Source organism: Nansenia antarctica (assembly GCF_963989245.1).
Source record: "Nansenia antarctica genome assembly, chromosome: 1".
Lineage (NCBI taxonomy): Eukaryota > Metazoa > Chordata > Actinopteri > Argentiniformes > Microstomatidae > Nansenia > Nansenia antarctica.
In genome coordinates this window covers 51,960,693-51,981,773 of record NC_137674.1, presented here as the reverse complement: position 1 = coordinate 51,981,773, position 21,081 = coordinate 51,960,693, and the positions used below count along the sequence as shown (strand labels likewise).

At 47.1% G+C, this 21,081-nt stretch overlaps 1 protein-coding gene across 1 annotated transcript in view; it reads left to right on the top strand.

Annotated features, from left to right (window-relative positions):
• Positions 1-20,691, top strand: part of heatr5a (HEAT repeat containing 5a) — a gene marked incomplete at its 5' end in the record, with an annotated part of 66,224 nt that extends 45,533 nt beyond the window's left edge. The window contains 5 exons of the mRNA XM_080545471.1: positions 10,344-10,616; positions 11,122-11,367; positions 13,324-13,475; positions 14,166-14,376; positions 20,057-20,691. Of these exons, the coding sequence (XP_080401597.1) occupies positions 10,344-10,616; positions 11,122-11,367; positions 13,324-13,475; positions 14,166-14,376; positions 20,057-20,355 (1,181 nt within the window). The 3' untranslated portion in view covers positions 20,356-20,691. The remainder of the gene's footprint in view (positions 1-10,343; positions 10,617-11,121; positions 11,368-13,323; positions 13,476-14,165; positions 14,377-20,056) is intronic.
• Positions 20,692-21,081: the final 390 nt, after the last annotated feature.

The following is a 21,081-nucleotide window of genomic DNA, read 5'->3' as shown; positions in this document are numbered from 1 at the left end:
AAAGTTGTTCTACTATCCTTTGGCAGTGGTATAATTTTACCCTCTTTCCACAATCCAGGACACATTCCACTTAATAAACATCTATTTAATATATGACCTATAGGCCCAGAAATGTGATTAGCGGCTATCTTCAATATCTTACTGTCTAGGTTGTCAGTACCCGCCGAACCATAAGCAGGGAGGGACTCCAGCAACTTCCTAACCTCCTCAGTGTCAACACATTGAAATTCAAATGAACAGTTCTTACCCCTCATTATTTCGTTGCTTATTAGTTTACAAGTGTTGGAATTGGTGCAGCACATGTTCTGTCTCAATTTGTCAGTTTTACTTACAAAAAAATTATTAAAGTAATTAGCAATATCTAGTGGTTTTGTTAGGAACATCCCATTGGCTTCAACAAATGAAGCACACCCATTTTTCCTTCTTCCCATGATTTCATTCAGAGTGTTCCAAAGTTGTTTACCATCATGTCTAACATCACTTATTCTTTGCTTATAATATTCCTTCTTTTTGGTTTTGTTCAATTTAGTTACCAGATTTCTCAATCTACAATAATTTAGTCTGTCATCTAGTAAACAAGATTTTACTGACACCCTTTTAGCTTCATCCCTTTGTTTCATTAAACATTTCATACCCTCATCAATCCAAGGGGCAGTTCTGGATTTCACTGTGAACTTTTTCATGGGGGCATGTCTATTAACTAGTTCCATAAAAACATTCATGAAAACATTTAAAGAAATCTCTGGGTCATCAGCAGTGTACACATCATTCCAATCTAAATTTCCAACATCATGTATGAAATTGTCTTCAATAAAACTTTTGTATGTCCTTTTGAATACAATTGTAGGGCTTGCTTTTGGAATCTTTGATTTTCTTGCAGTAGCAACCATATTATGATCACTGAATCCTACTGGCAAAGAAACTGGCTTTGAACAGTGCTCAGAGACATTGGTGTAAATATGATCAATGCATGTTGAAGAAGTATATCCTGCATAATTGGTAAAGATTCTTGTTGGCATAGAGACTATTTGTGACAAATTACAAGCACTAATTAGTGATGACAACTTATTCTTCAAGGAGCAGTTACTAGCTAGCCAGTCAACATTCATGTCTCCAAGCAAGTAAATTTCACTCTTTGTATCAGCAACTCTGTCAATCATATCACATACATCATTCAAATACTGAGAGTGTGCTCCAGGGGGCCTGTAGCAGCAGCCCACCAATATTGGTTTCAAGTGGGGTAGATGTACTTGAACCCACAGTGCTTCTACATTATTACACATAAATTCCACACACAATTTTGAAGGAAGATGACTTTGTATGTAAATAGCCACTCCCCCTCCATATTTGTCTCTGTCCCTCCTGAACAGAGAGTAACCCTCTAATGATACCGCCGAGTCTTGAATGGAAGAGTCAAGGTGAGTCTCAGACAATGCCAGTATGTGAATGGTATTACCTTGCACTAGGCAGTTCAATTCATGAGTCTTGTTCTTGATACTACATATATTCACATGTGCAATCACCAAGCCTTTGTTTGGAAGATTTAAAGAGTTCAAGTCCATGATATTAAGCAGTAACCTAAAATGAATCTAACATCATCGCAGGCCCAGTAGGCCTGAGATGTTTGAGTTACGAACCTTCAAACTTGGCTGCGTTTTCGTCTTTGCCTCCCGCTCCTTTGCTTGAGTGTCGGGATGCAGGGTGGACGATGAGTTTATCATAGCGCAGGAATGCTATTTCTCCTCTCGCACGTGCAGCCTTCATCGCTGGTATGAGTTCTTTGCGTTTTTGGCGAACAGCATCTGGATAGTCCTCGTTGATGTACACATCGGTCCCTTTTAGGTCTTTAGCTTTCTCCATTACTCTGGCTTTGTCCTTGAATCTAAAGAATCTTGCGACAATTGGTCTGCTGGCTCTCTGTTCAGTCGATTTTCCAGTCCGATGCACCCGTTCAAATTCCATGCCTGTGAGTTTGAGTTTGTCAGAGAGGAGCTTCAGCACCTTCTCCTCTGATTCAGCCCAGCTCTCATTTCCAGACTCTGGAATCCCGTCAATCACAATGTTCTTTCGTCGCGACTGACCCTCCAAGTAGTCTAACTTTGGCAGGAATGAGCGAATGTTCGTAGCAACAACTGAAACATCTAAGTCAATTTCAGTGAGCTTCGTGGCTGATGTCTCCGATTTGGCGCGGAGCTCATCCACATCCTTTTGGGTGTAGTGGAGGCTTTCCCTTAAACCGCTTATTTCCTTCACAAACTCGTCCAGTCTCTTATTGTTTGACTCGGTCACAATTGTCAAAAAGATCTTAAAGCTGCTCTCCTGTTGTTCCAACATCTCTCTATAAAAGAGTCTCTGCTGTTCCAACATTTCATGCACCTGGGTTAGGGTCACAAAGTCATTTCCCGCATCCTCCTCGTTTTTCTTGCCTCTCTTTGACATGTTTTTAGTAATGTTTACAACAATGTTTTGTGGGCTGGGCAGGAGAGCCTGGGCCTGGTGGTGTTGGCTGGGCTGGACAGGAGAGCCTGGGCCTGGTGGTGTCGGCTGGGCTAGGCAGGAGAGTCTGGGCCTGGTGGTGTAGGCTGGGCTGGGCAGGAGAGCCTGGGCCTGGTGGTGTTGGCTGGGCTGGACAGGAGAGCCTGGGCCTGGTGGTGTCGGCTGGGCTAGGCAGGAGAGTCTGGGCCTGGTGGTGTAGGCTGGGCTGGGCAGGAGAGCCTGGGCCTGGTGGTGCAGGCTGGGCTGGACAGGAGAGCCTGGGCCTGGTGGTGCTGGCTGGGCTGGACAGGAGAGCCTGGGCCTGGTGGTGCTGGCTGGGCTGGACAGGAGAGCCTGGGCCTGGTGGTGTAGGCTGGGCTGGGCAGGAGAGCCTGGGCCTGATGGTGTTGGCTGGGCTGGACAGGAGAGCCTGGGCCTGGTGGTGTAGGCTGGGCTGGACAGGAGAGCCTGGGCCTGGTGGTGTCGGCTGGGCTAGGCAGGAGAGCCTGGGCCAGATGGTGTTGGCTGGGCTGGACAGGAGAGCCTGGGCCTGGTGGTGTCGGCTGGGCTAGGCAGGAGAGCCTGGGCCAGATGGTGTAGGCTGGGCTGGACAGGAGAGCCTGGGCCTGGTGGTGTAGGCTGGGCTAGGCAGGAGAGCCTGGGCCAGATGGTGTAGGCTGGGCTGGACAGGAGAGCCTTGGCCAGGTGGTGTTGGCTGGGCTGGACAGGAGAGCCTGGGCCTGGTGGTGTCGGCTGGGCTAGGCAGGAGAGCCTGGGCCAGATGGTGTTGGCTGGGCTGGACAGGAGAGCCTGGGCCTGGTGGTGTCGGCTGGGCTAGGCAGGAGAGCCTGGGCCAGATGGTGTAGGCTGGGCTGGACAGGAGTCCAGCGACCAGGGCCTTGGCTAGATGGATGCAGCTTAGCAGCAGTGCTTATGCGGTGTGGTGTTGGGCTGAAGCCTGTGCCTAGTCCAATGTTGGTCTTAACTTTCACTTTTTGGTGTCCAATTTATTGATTGTTAGAAGAACAAAAGACTCAAACCTTCAATTGTGAAGTTTTGATAACAAAAATACAGAGGATTGCCAAGATATATGAAGGATTGGAATTAAAGATTTCACCAGCAAACAATGTGTGCAGCCATCTTGGAATGGGAGGTAATACTTGGGACATTGCAATTGAAATTGCGTTCAAAGTAAAACACACACACACACGCAAATATTGACAGTAGAGCTTGGCTTGATAGTGTATATCCCCCCTGTGCTGGGTCGCCTCCACACCTGGCACCACAGAGGCCCGTTAATAAGACTGCTGTCTGTGGATTAGTTCGAAAAAAATGTGTCCAATACAACGTTGTAGTTGTTTAGTACAAATGGGTCTATAGCAGTTAGGTAACATTAGTCCTGTATCAGAGTCGTGTTGTTGGGTCTTGTAGCAGGGTTAGCTATAGCAGCTAGGTAACATTAGTCCTGTATCAGAGTTGTGTTGTTGGGTCTTGTAGCAGGGTTAGCTATAGCAGCTAGGTAACATTAGTCCTGTATCAGAGTTGTGTTGTTGGGTCTTGTAGCAGGGTTAGCTATAGCAGCTAGGTAACATTAGTCCTGTATCAGAGTCGTGTTGTTGGGTCTTGTAGCAGGGTTAGCTATAGCAGCTAGGTAACATTAGTCCTGTATCAGAGTTGTGTTGTTGGGTCTTGTAGCAGGGTTGGGTTAGCTATAGCAGCTAGGTAACATTAGTCCTGTATCAGAGTCGTGTTGTTGGGTCTTGTAGCAGGGTTAGCTATAGCAGCTAGGTAACATTAGTCCTGTATCAGAGTTGTGTTGTTGGGTCTTGTACAGTTGCTCAAAATGCAGATAAGAGAAAGTATAGGCTAATATCAAACAACAATCCTAGAGATGACTAACTCAAACGTACGCATAACTAAATAAAAGCAGGCCAACTAACGACAGCTACACGCCCTCAACTGGGAACATAAAGGATAAATGAATTTTGCAATCGAACGTGTCCTACAGCGACAGCTGGTCGTGCAAATGAGGATCTGGGAAGATTTTTGTAGCTTTTTTTTTTTTTGCCATCCTCCCTCTAGTTTGAAAAAAAAAAAAAAAGGGAGTTCTGGAGTGGAACCCTAGTTCTGGAGTGGAACCCGAGTTATGGAGTGGAACCCTAGTTATGGAGTGGAACCGTAGTTCTGGAGTGGAACCCTAGTTCTGGAGTGGAACCCTAGTTCTGGAGTGGAACCCTAGTTCTGGAGTGGAACCCTAGTTCTGGAGTGGAACCCTAGTTATGGAGTGGAACCCTAGTTCTGGAGTGGAACCCTAGTTATGGAGTGGAACCCTAGTTCTGGAGTGGAACCCTAGGTATGGAGTGGAACCCTAGTTATGGAGTGGAACCGTAGTTCTGGAGTGGAACCCTAGTTCTGGAGTGGAACCCTAGTTCTGGAGTGGAACCCTAGTTATAGAGTGGAACCCTAGTTCTGGAGTGGAACCCTAGTTCTGGAGTGGAACCCTGGAACCCTAGTTCTGGAGTGGAACCCTAGTTATAGAGTGGAACCCTAGTTCTGGAGTGGAACCCTAGTTATGGAGTGGAACCCTAGTTATAGAGTGGAACCCTAGTTATAGAGTGGAACCCTAGTTATAGAGTGGAACCCTAGTTATAGAGTGGAACCCTAGTTATAGAGTGGAACCCTAGTTATAGAGTGGAACCCTAGTTATAGAGTGGAACCCTAGTTCTGGAGTGGAACCCTAGTTCTGGAGTGGAACCCTGGAACCCTAGTTCTGGAGTGGAACCCTAGTTATAGAGTGGAACCCTAGTTATAGAGTGGAACCCTAGTTCTGGAGTGGAACCCTAGTTATGGAGTGGAACCCTAGTTATGGAGTGGAACCCTAGTTATAGAGTGGAACCCTAGTTATAGAGTGGAACCCTAGTTATAGAGTGGAACCCTAGTTCTGGAGTGGAACCCTAGTTATGGAGTGGAACCCTAGGTATGGAGTGGAACCCTAGTTATGGAGTGGAACCCTAGTTCTGGAGTGGAACCCTAGTTATGGAGTGGAACCCTAGTTATGGAGTGGAACCCTAGTTCTGGAGTGGAACCCTAGTTATGGAGTGGAACCCTAGTTCTGGAGTGGAACCCTAGTTCTGGAGTGGAACCCTAGTTCTGGAGTGGAACCCTAGTTCTGGAGTGGAACCCTAGTTCTGGAGTGGAACCCTAGTTCTGGAGTGGAACCCTAGTTCTGGAGTGGAACCCTAGTTCTGGAGTGGAACCCTAGTTCTGGAGTGGAACCCTAGTTCTGGAGTGGAACCCTAGGTATGGAGTGGAACCCTAGGTATGGAGTGGAACCCTAGTTATGGAGTGGAACCGTAGTTCTGGAGTGGAACCCTAGTTCTGGAGTGGAACCCTAGTTATGGAGTGGAACCCTAGTTATGGAGTGGAACCCTAGTTATGGAGTGGAACCCTAGTTCTGGAATGGAACCCTAGGTATGGAGTGGAACCCTAGTTCTGGAGTGGAACCCTAGTTATGGAGTGGAACCCTAGTTCTGGAGTGGAACCCTAGTTCTGGAGTGGAACCCTAGTTCTGGAGTGGAACCCTAGTTATGGAGTGGAACCCTAGTTCTGGAGTGGAACCGTAGTTCTGGAGTGGAACCCTAGGTATGGAGTGGAACCCTAGTTATGGAGTGGAACCCTAGTTCTGGAGTGGAACCCTAGTTATGGAGTGGAACCCTAGTTCTGGAGTGGAACCCTAGTTCTGGAGTGGAACCCTAGTTATGGAGTGGAACCCTAGTTATGGAGTGGAACCCTAGTTATGGAGTGGAACCGTAGTTCTGGAGTGGAACCCTAGTTCTGGAGTGGAACCCTAGTTCTGGAGTGGAACCCTAGTTCTGGAGTGGAACCCTAGTTCTGGAGTGGAACCCTAGTTCTGGAGTGGAACCCTAGTTATGGAGTGGAACCCTAGTTCTGGAGTGGAACCCTAGTTATGGAGTGGAACCCTAGTTCTGGAGTGGAACCCTAGGTATGGAGTGGAACCCTAGTTATGGAGTGGAACCGTAGTTCTGGAGTGGAACCCTAGTTCTGGAGTGGAACCCTAGTTCTGGAGTGGAACCCTAGTTATAGAGTGGAACCCTAGTTCTGGAGTGGAACCCTAGTTCTGGAGTGGAACCCTGGAACCCTAGTTCTGGAGTGGAACCCTAGTTATAGAGTGGAACCCTAGTTCTGGAGTGGAACCCTAGTTATGGAGTGGAACCCTAGTTATGGAGTGGAACCCTAGTTATAGAGTGGAACCCTAGTTATAGAGTGGAACCCTAGTTATAGAGTGGAACCCTAGTTATAGAGTGGAACCCTAGTTATAGAGTGGAACCCTAGTTATAGAGTGGAACCCTAGTTATAGAGTGGAACCCTAGTTCTGGAGTGGAACCCTAGTTCTGGAGTGGAACCCTGGAACCCTAGTTCTGGAGTGGAACCCTAGTTATAGAGTGGAACCCTAGTTATAGAGTGGAACCCTAGTTATAGAGTGGAACCCTAGTTCTGGAGTGGAACCCTAGTTATGGAGTGGAACCCTAGTTATGGAGTGGAACCCTAGTTATAGAGTGGAACCCTAGTTATAGAGTGGAACCCTAGTTCTGGAGTGGAACCCTAGTTATGGAGTGGAACCCTAGGTATGGAGTGGAACCCTAGTTATGGAGTGGAACCCTAGTTCTGGAGTGGAACCCTAGTTATGGAGTGGAACCCTAGTTCTGGAGTGGAACCCTAGTTATGGAGTGGAACCCTAGTTCTGGAGTGGAACCCTAGTTCTGCAGTGGAACCCTAGTTATGGAGTGGAACCCTAGTTCTGGAGTGGAACCCTAGTTCTGGAGTGGAACCCTAGTTCTGGAGTGGAACCCTAGGTATGGAGTGGAACCCTAGTTCTGGAGTGGAACCCTAGGTATGGAGTGGAACCCTAGTTATGGAGTGGAACCGTAGTTCTGGAGTGGAACCGTAGTTCTGGAGTGGAACCCTAGTTCTGGAGTGGAACCCTAGTTATGGAGTGGAACCCTAGTTATGGAGTGGAACCCTAGTTATGGAGTGGAACCCTAGTTCTGGAATGGAACCCTAGGTATGGAGTGGAACCCTAGTTCTGGAGTGGAACCCTAGTTCTGGAGTGGAACCCTAGTTCTGGAGTGGAACCCTAGTTATGGAGTGGAACCCTAGTTCTGGAGTGGAACCGTAGTTCTGGAGTGGAACCCTAGGTATGGAGTGGAACTCTAGTTATGGAGTGGAACCCTAGTTCTGGAGTGGAACCCTAGTTATGGAGTGGAACCCTAGTTCTGGAGTGGAACCCTAGTTCTGGAGTGGAACCCTAGTTATGGAGTGGAACCCTAGTTATGGAGTGGAACCCTAGTTATGGAGTGGAACCCTAGTTCTGGAGTGGAACCCTAGTTATGGAGTGGAACCCTAGTTATAGAGTGGAACCCTAGTTATAGAGTGGAACCCTAGTTATAGAGTGGAACCCTAGTTATAGAGTGGAACCCTAGTTATAGAGTGGAACCCTAGTTATAGAGTGGAACCCTAGTTATAGAGTGGAACCCTAGTTCTGGAGTGGAACCCTAGTTCTGGAGTGGAACCCTAGTTCTGGAGTGGAACCCTGGAACCCTAGTTCTGGAGTGGAACCCTAGTTATAGAGTGGAACCCTAGTTCTGGAGTGGAACCCTAGTTATGGAGTGGAACCCTAGTTATGGAGTGGAACCCTAGTTATAGAGTGGAACCCTAGTTATAGAGTGGAACCCTAGTTATAGAGTGGAACCCTAGTTATAGAGTGGAACCCTAGTTCTGGAGTGGAACCCTAGTTCTGGAGTGGAACCCTGGAACCCTAGTTCTGGAGTGGAACCCTAGTTATAGAGTGGAACCCTAGTTCTGGAGTGGAACCCTAGTTATGGAGTGGAACCCTAGTTATAGAGTGGAACCCTAGTTCTGGAGTGGAACCCTAGTTCTGGAGTGGAACCCTAGGTATGGAGTGGAACCCTAGTTATGGAGTGGAACCCTAGTTCTGGAGTGGAACCCTAGTTATGGAGTGGAACCCTAGTTCTGGAGTGGAACCCTAGTTCTGGAGTGGAACCCTAGTTCTGGAGTGGAACCCTAGTTCTGGAGTGGAACCTTAGTTCTGGAGTGGAACCCTAGTTATGGAGTGGAACCCTAGTTCTGGAGTGGAACCCTAGTTCTGGAGTGGAACCCTAGTTCTGGAGTGGAACCCTAGTTCTGGAGTGGAACCCTAGTTCTGGAGTGGAACCCTAGTTCTGGAGTGGAACCCTAGTTCTGGAGTGGAACCCTAGTTCTGGAGTGGAACCCTAGGTATGGAGTGGAACCCTAGTTATGGAGTGGAACCCTAGTTCTGGAGTGGAACCCTAGTTCTGGAGTGGAACCCTAGTTCTGGAGTGGAACCCTAGTTCTGGAGTGGAACCCTAGTTATGGAGTGGAACCCTAGTTATGGAGTGGAACCCTAGTTATAGAGTGGAACCCTAGTTATAGAGTGGAACCCTAGTTATGGAGTGGAACCCTAGTTATGGAGTGGAACCCTAGTTATTTTTGCGACGCTTGTTGCAAAAATGGATGACGAACGGCTGATACTTGAGGTGGAAAAATATATATTTTTGACAGTGGAGCAGGTAGAACGTTGACGGTGACAACGCTCAGGTGGAGCATGGACAACGGGAAGTTGACACAACACCGATGGAGAGGTGACGCAACGCAGTAGGTGGAGCTTGGGCGTAACGCAACCCCAGTCAAACGTTTGACTGCAGTATTCTATATTCTATTCTATGCGCCTTATAATCCGGTGCGCCCTGTATATGAAAACAGTTCTAAAATAGGCCATTCATTGAAGGTGCGCCTTATAATCCGGTGCGCCTTATAGTGCGGAAAATACGGTACTTAAAATTACCAATTACATCCACAAATCCCATTAATACAATTGAAATAAACATCTTAGCCTACAGTCGTAATTCAAAGTAGCAAAGGTGACTAGGCCCAGTGTGGCGCGCGTGCAGCCCTGGACAGTAGCGCATGCGAATCATGAAGGCCTATATTATTATATAGTTCGCCTCTAATCGTATCGGATGAGAAATAGACATTAAATGGCATATATAGGCTACACAACAGCTAATCACCGCGACAAACACCTATATTATATTTGAATATGATGACCGGAATTTCTCCCGTTTGTCCGACACATTGAAATCTTTCCGGACACGTTGACCGGCACCAATTTTTTCTAACGGAAACCCTGACCTGAACACAGACAGAGTCAGACATCTCTCGTACCTGAACACAGACAGAGTCAGACATCTCTAGTACCTGAACACAGACAGAGTCAGACATCTCTCGTACCTGAACACAGACAGAGTCAGACATCTCTCGTACCTGAACACAGACAGAGTCAGACATCTCTCGTACCTGAACACAGACAGAGTCAGACATCTCTCGTACCTGAACACAGACAGAGTCAGACATCTCTCGTACCTGAACACAGACAGAGTCAGACATCTCTAGTACCTGAACACAGACAGAGTCAGACATCTCTCGTACCTGAACACAGACAGAGTCAGACATCTCTCGTACCTGAACACAGACAGAGCTCAGACACGCCTATTTACTTGTTGTTTATCTACCTTTAGGACATTACATTTACCCATTTCTTTATGGGCAATTATATTATTTATAACCCACCAAATTGACCTCACCAAGTGAATTTCCTGTATGTGCAAAATATACATGGCCAATTAAACAAATTCTTACTCGGATAACTGCACAATGAAATCCTGTTACCCCTATGACATTGTATGTTTTTAATAATATTCCAGTCACAGCGGGTGTGTCCTAACGTCTCTGTGTTGTTTTGATCCTAGTTGACGACGGCGCAGCAGAGAAGGAGACGCTCCCAGAGTTCGGGGAGGGCCGGGACACGGGGGGGCTGGTCCCTGGCAGGTCGCTGGTGTTCGGGGCTCTGGAGCTGTGTCTGTGTGTGCTGGTCAGGAAGCTGCCCCAGCTCAGCCCCAAGCTGGCGGGCAGCCCCACGGGCCAGGGGGGGTCAGCCTGGAGCCTGGGGGAGGACGACTGTAGGCTGGTCACCTCTGCTCTGGCCATCCTCTCAGACCTGCCCTCCATCTGCTCACCCGAGGGTAAGAGGGGATAGGGGAGGAGAACACATGTTAAATGGGATCCTCTGGAAGCACAGAACACTGAGCGGGCGTCAACAGAATGACTGAGTTGGTTAGTGGTGAATGATTCATGGTCATGTGATCAGGGTGGTTGAGTGCTGCTCCGTTCACAAAAGGACGGATACTCATTTGCAAGTGAATGGTGAATGGGTGAAAGTCATTGAAAACCTGTCTTGATCTTGTTTAACACCCCCCCCCCCCCCACACACACACACTATTTATACATCTTACATACCATATTGTACATAGCTACTTTAACTGTACATAGCTCATAACTGTACCTCTAAACTACTTGCCATACTGTACCTATCACTGTCATGTTTTTATATCATGTTTTTATATCACTATTTGCACTTCTGGTTAGATGCTTAACTGCATTTCATTGTCTGGTACTTGTACTCTGCAATGACAATGAAGTTCAATCTAATCTATCTCTCTTTCTCTACCCCCCCCCCCACCCCCTCAGGAAGTGTATCCATCCTACCCACGGTCCTCTACCTGCTCATGGGAGTCCTGAGAGAGCTGGTCCACCAGCCTGTTGGCGGGGGGGCTCTGGGAGTATCAGGTGGGGGTCTGGGCCTGGTAGTGTCGGGGGCTCTGCAGGCCCTGCGGGCGGTCCTCTCCTCCCCCATGAGTCGAGCGGAGAAGAGCCGCGGGGCCTGGACACACCTGCTGCGCTGTGCCCTCAACACCCTGCTGGCCTGGGATGCAGGTACACACCACACACACACACACACACACACACACACACACACACACACACACACACCTCAACACCCTGCTGGCCTGGGACGCAGGTACACACCACACACACACACACACACACACACACACACCTCAACACCCTGCTGGCCTGGGACGCAGGTAGACACCACACACACACACACACACACACAACACCCTGCTGGGCCTCTGGGATGCAGGTAGACACCACACACACACACACACACACACACACACACACAACACCTTGCTGGGCCTCTGGGACGCAGGTAGACACCACACACACACACACACACACACACACACACACACACACACACACAACACCTTGCTGGGCCTCTGGGACCCAGGTAGAACCACCACACACACATATATACACACACACACACACACACACACACACACACACACCTGACGCCACGCTCATACAGGTACACACACATCCACACATCTTCCTAGATAACATCTTCATAGTCAGGTGTGACAGGACAGGAGCCACGTTCCTTAAAATGTACCACTTTTTTTTTTGAGTGGGGCAGTCCCACTCATATGTTTCATCTTATATGACAGATACAGTGAAGATAGACAGGAAAGTAAGGAGTAGAAGGGAGAGAGGGCATGTCAGCAGGGCATGGGCCGGATTAGAACCCATGCCGACATGGGCATATGTGTGTACTGTAGACCAGTGGCCACTGTACCACCTTTTTGAAATGTATTTTTTTCTGGTTTGGCTCTGACCTTGGCTGTAATGGATTAGCCCAGGCAGTTTTTAAGTGACATGTTTTAAGTTACATCTTTTAAGAGACATGTTTTAACTGACATGTTTTAAGATGTTTTAAGTGGCATCTTTTAAGAGACATGTTTTAAGTGACATTATTTAACCACATCTTATCCACGCCCCCCTCGAGGGGGGAAGAATCGGGTCTATGTTTAATATAAGAGATATAAAGAGCTTACCTTTATCAATAATGTTCATCGATATCGCAAACAATCGATAAGATTCCATTCTAAACGACCACATTGTTTTTTTCCTCCGCCGGTAAACACTGTGAGTCACAAGCAAGTTTTTACAGCCACGTCACATACCAACAACGAGCATGCTAGGTTTCAACGCCCGAATTTCCATATCATTGGTCTTCGAAAGTCATTTTTCCCACCTCTGCTCGATTCTATTGGCTCTGACGCTTCAAATGAGTGGTCAATCATGAAATTTGACCAATGGGTTCGACAGACAATGCCCTGCGTAACCCGTGCGTCACGAAGCATGTGTGAAAAGGAGGCGGTTGCGCAAAGCAACTGCGCGCAGCAGAGCGCTGGTGGATGCAAACAGAGTCTAAACAGTTGGATTTGGATGGAAATTATACCTATAGTGATATGTCAATGAAATATAACCAGTTTTACAGTCTGATACATGAGAAAGTCTGATACACTGATGGTGCCAAAATGTCTCCAAATGGCACAATTTGGTTGTCTGCCTAAACATACCTGTACTAAAACAGGTACAAAGTTGCATTGGCTCACATTACTAGCATCTAATTTTGCACAAGTACTCATCAGACCCTGGAGTACTGATTCCTAGATAATTTGGGCTATAAGCTCAGGTTTCCAAGCTGATATTCACTCTAAAAGCTGTTGTTTGTTTAGGCGGAGAGTGAATTGTGAGCTATGTTCTAGCTCTATTTACTCTGACACAGTAACATATTTTCTACAGTCACCCCACAGGTGTTAGCTTTCATTTGATACCAAGATCATTATGAAGGCCCTTGTGATTGTGGAGATATTCTATATTCACTGTGGGCATGTGATTTCGAGGAGAAAACCTGAAAAATAGGATCATGTTTTAAGTGACATGTTTTGGGCCTCATTCATTCTGGAAATATCCCCCAAACATCCTGCAGACACTTGCAAAGTGTGAAGACTGTGTGTCCCTGGTCCCTGTCCCCAGATACCCCCGGGGTGGAGGTGGAGGAGGTCAACCTGCTGACCGCTCTGACTGTCTTCCTGCTGTGTACCAGTCCTGAGGTCACCACGGCAACACACCTACACACACGCTGCGTAGAGAGGTTTAGAGCCAGCCTGGAGTCCAAGGACCCTGCGGTAAGAACAGCAGAGCTGTGTTATCATAGCAGTAAGAGTGTGTGTGTGTGTGTGTGTGTGTGTGTGTGTGTGTGTGTGTGTGTGATTTCAGAGGGTGTCAGAGGGTGTCATTTCCATATTCAGGCCTGCCGCAACGCTGTACAAGCACTCCACTGTAAAGCCCAGCATGTTCAGTTTGTGTAGTGACGAAGAGTCATTCAGGTTATTCAGAAACATGTTTCCAGGTTTTACTGATCAAAGATCCTCAATACAACAAATACAATTCTCTCCAACCGCTCTCTACCCAGTATGTAAGGCATACTGCATGTAAAACACATGTTAATCACTATGGAAAGCAGCATCCACTGCTGACCCTACATAAAGGTCATTTGGCTTTGTTGAGCTCTATTAAACCCCACCCCATCTACTCTTTCTCCACCCCCCTCCCCACACACACACCACCCTGGTCTCTCTATCCTGCCCCCCCCCCCCCCCCCCCCCCCCACCACCCTGGACTCTCCTCCTCTCTACCATGTCTCCACCCTCCCCCACACCACCCTGGTCTCTCCCCCCTCTACTCTGTCTCCACCCTCCCCCCCCCCCCCCCCACACACACCACCCTGGTCTCTCCCCCCCTCTACCTTGTCTCCCCCCCCCTCTCCACACACACACCACCCTGGTCTCTCCGTCCTGCCCCCCCCTCACCTCCAGGTGCTCAGCAGGTCCTACCAGCTGTTGACGTCGGTGTTCCAGAGTCAGGGGGGGGTGGCGGTGCCCTACATCCAGGCCCTGGGGGGCTCCCTGGTCCGGCACCTCCAGGGGGTGGAGAGGCGCCGGCCCCAGAGCCCAGAGGAGCTGCAGGCCGTGCAGGACGGGGTCCGGGCCCTCGAGGCGCTGGCGTTCGCTGCGGAGGACATGCACCGTGAGTCTCTCAGTGATGATGATGATGATGATGATGACTCTGGGTGCGTTCGTAAATTCGCTCCGAATGAGCGCCGGACTGCACACCGGGTACGATGTCATAAAGGGACCAAATCATTTGATTGGACAAGAGGCATTCCTCGAGTGCTGATTACATTTCCAGAGCATATTTACGAACGCAGCCTGTGCCATGTGCTACACGTAAATGTCTTATTGCGGTTTTGGTTACCGTTACCATTATCTCAACATGCCCCGGTTATGTCTAGTCATATTTAGTTGTGTTTTAGTCATACTTAGTCATATTTAGTTATGTTTTAGTTATGTTTAGTTACAGTATATCTCAAAAGTGAGTACACCCTTTAGATTTTTGCAAATATTCTGTTATATCGTTTCAGGGGATAACATTATCCTACTGAAACTTTGATATAACTTAAAGTAGTCAGTGTGCTGCTTGAATAACAGTATAGATTTATTGTCCTTTGAAAATTACTCAGTACACAGCTGTTAATGTCTAAACAGCTGGCAACAAAAGTGAGTACCGTATTTTCCGCACTATAAGGCGCACCGGATTATAAGGCGCACCTTCAATGAATGGCCTATTTTAGAACTGTTTTCATATACAGGGCGCACCGGATTATAAGGCGCATAGAATAGAATATAGAATACTGCAGTCAAACGTTTGACTGGGGTTGCGTTACGCCCAAGCTCCACCTACTGCGTTGCGTCACCTCTCCATCGGTGTTGTGTCAACTTCCCGTTGTCCATGCTCCACCTGAGTGTTGTCACCGTCAACGTTCTACCTGCTCCACTGTAAAAAATATATATTTTTCCACCTCAAGTATCAGCCGTTCGTCATCCATTTTTGCAACAAGCGTCAAGGACCTGCGGTGATTCACAGCTGACTCGCGTGAATAGCAATTCGCAATAGCTGCGACCACGAGATATAGAGTAGTTAGCTACAAGCATTTTCAATCTGCTATTATCTCTATTAGTGGATTAACCGCTGTGGTGATTTAACAGCTGATAAAAATACATCAAGTAGACTACAAACAGAGCAAAACAATAAAACAACACCAGAAAACAACCAATAGGCTATACAATTATAACCAACAACCAATATGTGACAGCTCCTGGTGAAATGTGCAACGTAATTTTTCAGTTTTTACACATGCTTAAACTACAGATTGTAAGCTTTCAAATGATGTCATACATTCAAATCAGAGAAAGATTGAACACGACAGGCGTATTTGAATGTTGGTTCACCTCAAACACTGAATGGGAGAAAAGTGACTCTGAACGCAGCCACAGCTACGAACGCTGCTAACAAAACACATCGCTACGAAGGTCTAAACTGTATTTTAATAACATGACAACATACTGGGAGAACATCGACATGCTAAAAACACATAACTACACATAACTAGATGAACACACAGTTCTTGCTTTTGAACACGAGCTAAAACGAAAGTATGTTTACAAGTCAACCCTCCCTTACCGGTAGCCTCCGGCAAACGAGAATAATGAATCCAATACACAAATTATAAGTGTTTAGTGATCGTTAAACTGTTGTTTATTATATCGAGTGGGTACTTTAAAACTTCAAGTTGAAAGCACCAAGAAGGACCGCCTCGAAATTCATCGATGTTCATGTCCCGTGCTAGCGCTGTTGCCTTCATTCGAATAGTGACTGTAGAGACGCTTCTACTTGCTGCTCTCTGTTCAACAACCCACTGTTCGAGTTTGTCCTCTAACTGTCTCTAACTGTGTCTAACTGTGGCCATCTCGCTTTGTTCCCTCGGAAACTCTGTTTAGTCTTCTTTACTTGGGGTCTTGTGGTGTGGGACTGTGAGTAAGCACATCAGTACCGGTGTTTACTGATTACCGTAATGCTGCAAGCGGTGCGGCTTTGTAGTTTACCAGTCGTACTGAAACATTTTGACAGAGCGCCTTGAGCGCCGTGTACAACCAGTATGGATCAACCAATTAACCAATTGATCCATATATAAGGCGCTCCAGATTATAAGGCGCACTGTCGTTTTTTTTGAAAATTAAAGGCTTTTAAGTGCGCCTTATAATGCGGAAAATACGGTACACCCCATAGTGAACATGTCCTAATTGTGCCCAATGATGTTGTTTTCCCGCCCTGGTGTCATGTGACTCGTTAGTGTTACAAGGATTCAGGTGTAAATGATAAGCAGGGCTGTTAAATTTGGTGTTTTGGGCAAAATTCTCTCTGAATGCTGGACAACATGGCACCTCATGGCAAGGAACTCTCTGAGCGGCTGAAAAAAAGGATTATTGTGCTTCACAAAGATGGCCTTGGCTATAAGAATATTGCCAACACCCTGAAAATGAGTTGCAGCACAGTGGCTAAGATCATACAGCGGTTTTCCAGGACAGGTTCCACTCGGAACAGGCCTCGCCAGGGTCGACCAAAGAAGTTGAGTCCACGTGCTCAGCGTCATATCCAGAGGTTGGTTTCCAAAAATAGACGTGCGAGTGCTTCCAGCATTGCTGCAGAGGTTGCAGAAGTGGGATGTCAGCCTGTCAGTGCCCAGACCATACGCCGCACACTGCATCAAATCGGTTTGTATGGCCGTCGCCCCAGACAGAAGCCTCTTCTGAAACCGATGCATAAGAAAGCCCGCAAACAGTTTGCTGAAGGCAATGAATCCAAGAGCATGAGTTACTGGAACCATGTCCTGTGGTCTGATGAGACCAAATAAACCTGTTTGGGTCAGATGGTGTCCGGCGTGTGTGGCGGCACCCTGGTGAGGAGTACCAAGACAAATGTGTTTTGCCTACAGTCAAGCATGGTGGTGGCAGCATCATGGTCTGGGGCTGCATGAGTGCTGCCGGCACTGGGGAGCTGCATTTCATTGAGGGACACATGAATTCCAATATATACTGTGACATCCTGCAGCAGAGCATGATCCCCTCTCTTCGGAAACTGGGCCGTAGGGCAGTTTTCCAACATGATAATGACCCTAAACACACCTCCAAGATGACAACGGCCTTGCTGAAGAAGCTGAAGGTTAAGGTGATGGACTGGCCAAGTATGTCTCCAGACCTAAACCCAATTGAGCACATGTGGGGCATCCTCAAGAGGAAGGTGGAGGAGTGCAAGGTGTCCAACATCCGTGGGCTCCGTGATGTCGTCATGGAGGAGTGGAAGAAGATTCCAGAAGCAACCTGTGCAGCTCTGGTGAATTCCATGCCCAGGAGGGTTAAAGCAGTGCTAGATAACAATGGTGGTCACACAAAATATTGACACTTTGGGCACAATTTAGACATGTTCACTATGGGGTGTACTCACTTTTGTTGCCAGCTGTTTAGACATTAACAGCTGTGTACTGAGTAATTTTCAATGGACAATACATCTATACTGTTATTCAAGCAGCACACTGACTACTTTTTGTTTTAGTCATATTTAGTTATGTTCTAGTCATATTTAGTCATGTTCTAGTCATATTTAGTTATGTTATAGTCATATTTAGTTATGTTCTAGTCATATTTAGTCATATTTAGTCATGTTTTGGTCATATTTAGTTATGTTCTAGTCATATTTAGTCATGTTTTAGTCATATTTAGTTATGTTCTAGTCATATTTAGTCATATTTAGTCATATTTAGTTGTTTTAGTCATATTTAGTCATGTTCTAGTCATATGTAGTCATGTTTTAGTCATATTTAGTTATGTTCTAGTCATATTTAGTTGTTTTAGTCATATTTAGTCATGTTTTAGCCATTTTTAGTTAAGTTGTAGTCATATTTAGTTATGTTCTAGTCATATTTAGTTATGTTCTAGTCATATTTAGTTACGTTTTAGTCCTATTTAGTTATGTTTTAGTCCTATTTAGTTATGTTTAGTCATATTTAGTCATGTTCTAGTCATATTTAGTTATGTTCTAGTCATATTTACTCTCCACTCCACTCTATCCCACCTGGAGAGGGGAAACAGCTACGCGAGACTGCTCTTTGTGGACTTCAGCTCTGCCTTCAACACCATCCTTCCAGACAGGCTAGTGACCAAACTACTAGACCTGGGACTATCACACTCTATCTGTGCATGGATCAAGGACTTCCTGTCTGACTGCCCCCAGAGGGTGCGGGTGGGCTCCCACACCTCCACAGCCCTCAGACTCAGCACTGGGTCCCCCCAGGGCTGCGTGCTAAGCCCCATCCTCTACAACCTCTACACCTACGACTTCACCCCCGTCCACCCCAGCAACTCCATCGTAAAGTTTGCAGACGACACCACCGTGGTGGGCTGCATCTCGGGGGGGGACGAGGCGGCGTACAGGGATGAGGTGGAGCAGCTGGGCAAGCTGTGCAAGGTTAACAACCTGCTGCTGAACCAGTCAAAGACCCAGGAAATCATCGTGGACTTCAGGAGGAAAAAATCTGAGGTCCAGCCCCTGCTCGTCGATGGAGGGAGCGTGGAGAGAGTCTCAACCCTCCGATTCCTGGGGGTGCACCTACAGGATGACCTGTCCTGGAAGATCAACACAGCAGCCATCATCAAGAAGGCACAACAGCGGCTCTACTTCCTGAGAGTCCTCAGGAAAGACCACATCGGACAGGAGATGCTGGTGACCTTCTACCGCTGCGCAGTGGAGAGCATCCTCACCTACTGCATCTGCGTGTGGTTCTCCAGCTGCACAGCCGCAGAGAGGAATGCGCTACAGAGAGTCGTGAGATCGGCCCAGAAGATCACCGGCGCCCCCCTCCCCTCTCTGGAAGAGCTGTACAACACACGCTGCCTCAGGAAGGCCTCCAAGATCTCCAGAGACCCATCCCACCCTGGGTACGAACACTTTGCTCGGCTGCCCTCGGACAGGCGGTTCAGGACCATGTTCGCAAGGACAAACAGACTGAAGCTCAGCTTCTACCCCAGGGCCATTCAGGCCCTGAACACAGCAAAGACCTAGGTTCTAGGCCCTGGACAATCTAGACAATTTGATGGCAGCTACTAGATTGAAATCAAGTGCAACACTGAAACCCAACTGTGAACATTTCAAACCTGCAAACTCCGACACTTTAAATGAATGTGCAATAACACTATGTGCAATATGACAACCCTCGGGTACATAAGGTTCAGAGATAGGAAATGTTAGAATAGGTATAGCATAGCATAGAGTACAGCACAGTGTTTTATTTGTATAGTATAGTATAGTGGATAGTGTACATAGCCTTTATTTATGTAAACCAGCTCTTTTCCCTTCTTGTTTTTAGTTTTTTTTCCCTAGCACCAGGGGAGCCCCCCCTCCCAAATGTCGTTGTTTGGTACCTGTACTATATCAATGACAATAAAGACCATTCATTCATTCATATTTAGTCATGTTTTAGTCATATTTAGTTATGTTCTAGTCATATTTAGTTATGTTTTAGTCATATTTAGTTATGTTTTAGTCATTTAGTTATGTTCTAGTCATATTTAGTCATGTTCTAGTCATATTTAGTCATGTTTTAGTCATATTTAGTCATATTTAGTCATGTTTTAGTCATATTTAGTCATGTTCTAGTCATATTTAGTCATGTTCTAGTCATATTTAGTTACGTTTTAGTCCTATTTAGTTATGTTCTAGTCATATTTAGTTATGTTTTAGTCATATTTAGTCATGTTCTAGTTATATTTAGTCATGTTTTAGTCATATTTGGCTCCTGTGTTCTGTCCTCCAGGTCCCCAGCTGGTAGCCATGCTTCTCCCCATCCTCATATCCTTCCTGTTGGATGAGAACGCCCTGGCCTCCGCCCCGGCGCCCGCCCGGGCCCTCCACGAGTCTTCCCTGAGGGACCTGATGCGTATCGGCCCCCAGCACTCCTCCGTGTTCAAGGCCCTGATGGCCTCCTCCCCCCAGATGAAGGCCAGGCTGGAGGCCGCCGTCAAGGGCAACCAGGAGAGCCTCAGTGCCAAGGCCACGCCCCAACTACCCAGCAAGACCTCCCCCAGCATCCAGCTGAAGACCAACTTCCTGTGAACTTCCCGAACAGCTTCGTTAATCATACATCAGAACCCAAGGAAAAGGCTGTTGGAGGTAGAAGTCTGAGGACGGGCTCATTGTAACGCATGGAACGGAACGCGTGTGTTTTGGGACCATTCCTCAGTCCTTTGCGTGTGTTACAATGAGTCAGTATGACAGTCCCATGTCTGTCATAGAAACACCAGAGAAGAACACTCATATATATCTTATACAGTCACTTTATCATAGCAGGACATAGCATTAAGATTGTGTTAAATAAAAGGTGAATATGAACAACAGTGCAGGATTAAAGTAGTAGTCTGTCAGTCAGAAGAAGGTGAATAGGTGTGAATAGGTTAGTGGAGGCTGGTGGAGGTAGAAATCCTAGGAAGGGCTTATTTTAATGAATGGAGTTTGGAGTGGTATCAAACACATGTGTTTACTTAGTGTTTGATACATTCCTCATTCTGTTCCTTGCCTGTCCTCCGATTTCGACCTCCACCAGCCTCCCCCCTGGTATATCAACCTCACGGTACAATAGAGCTCATTTGAACTGTTTAACCTCTGTGAGGGATAGAAAGACCACCGGGCAAAGACCATGTCAGTCAGTGACACAGAGTCCTTTAGCTAGGAGGTACAGGTAGATGCTGCTGCTAGGTTTGACACACGAGGGAAGGGACTGAAGAGGTGTGGTCTACTGTCCCTTCAACCAGTGAAGAGGACAACGTTTACTATACGTAACTT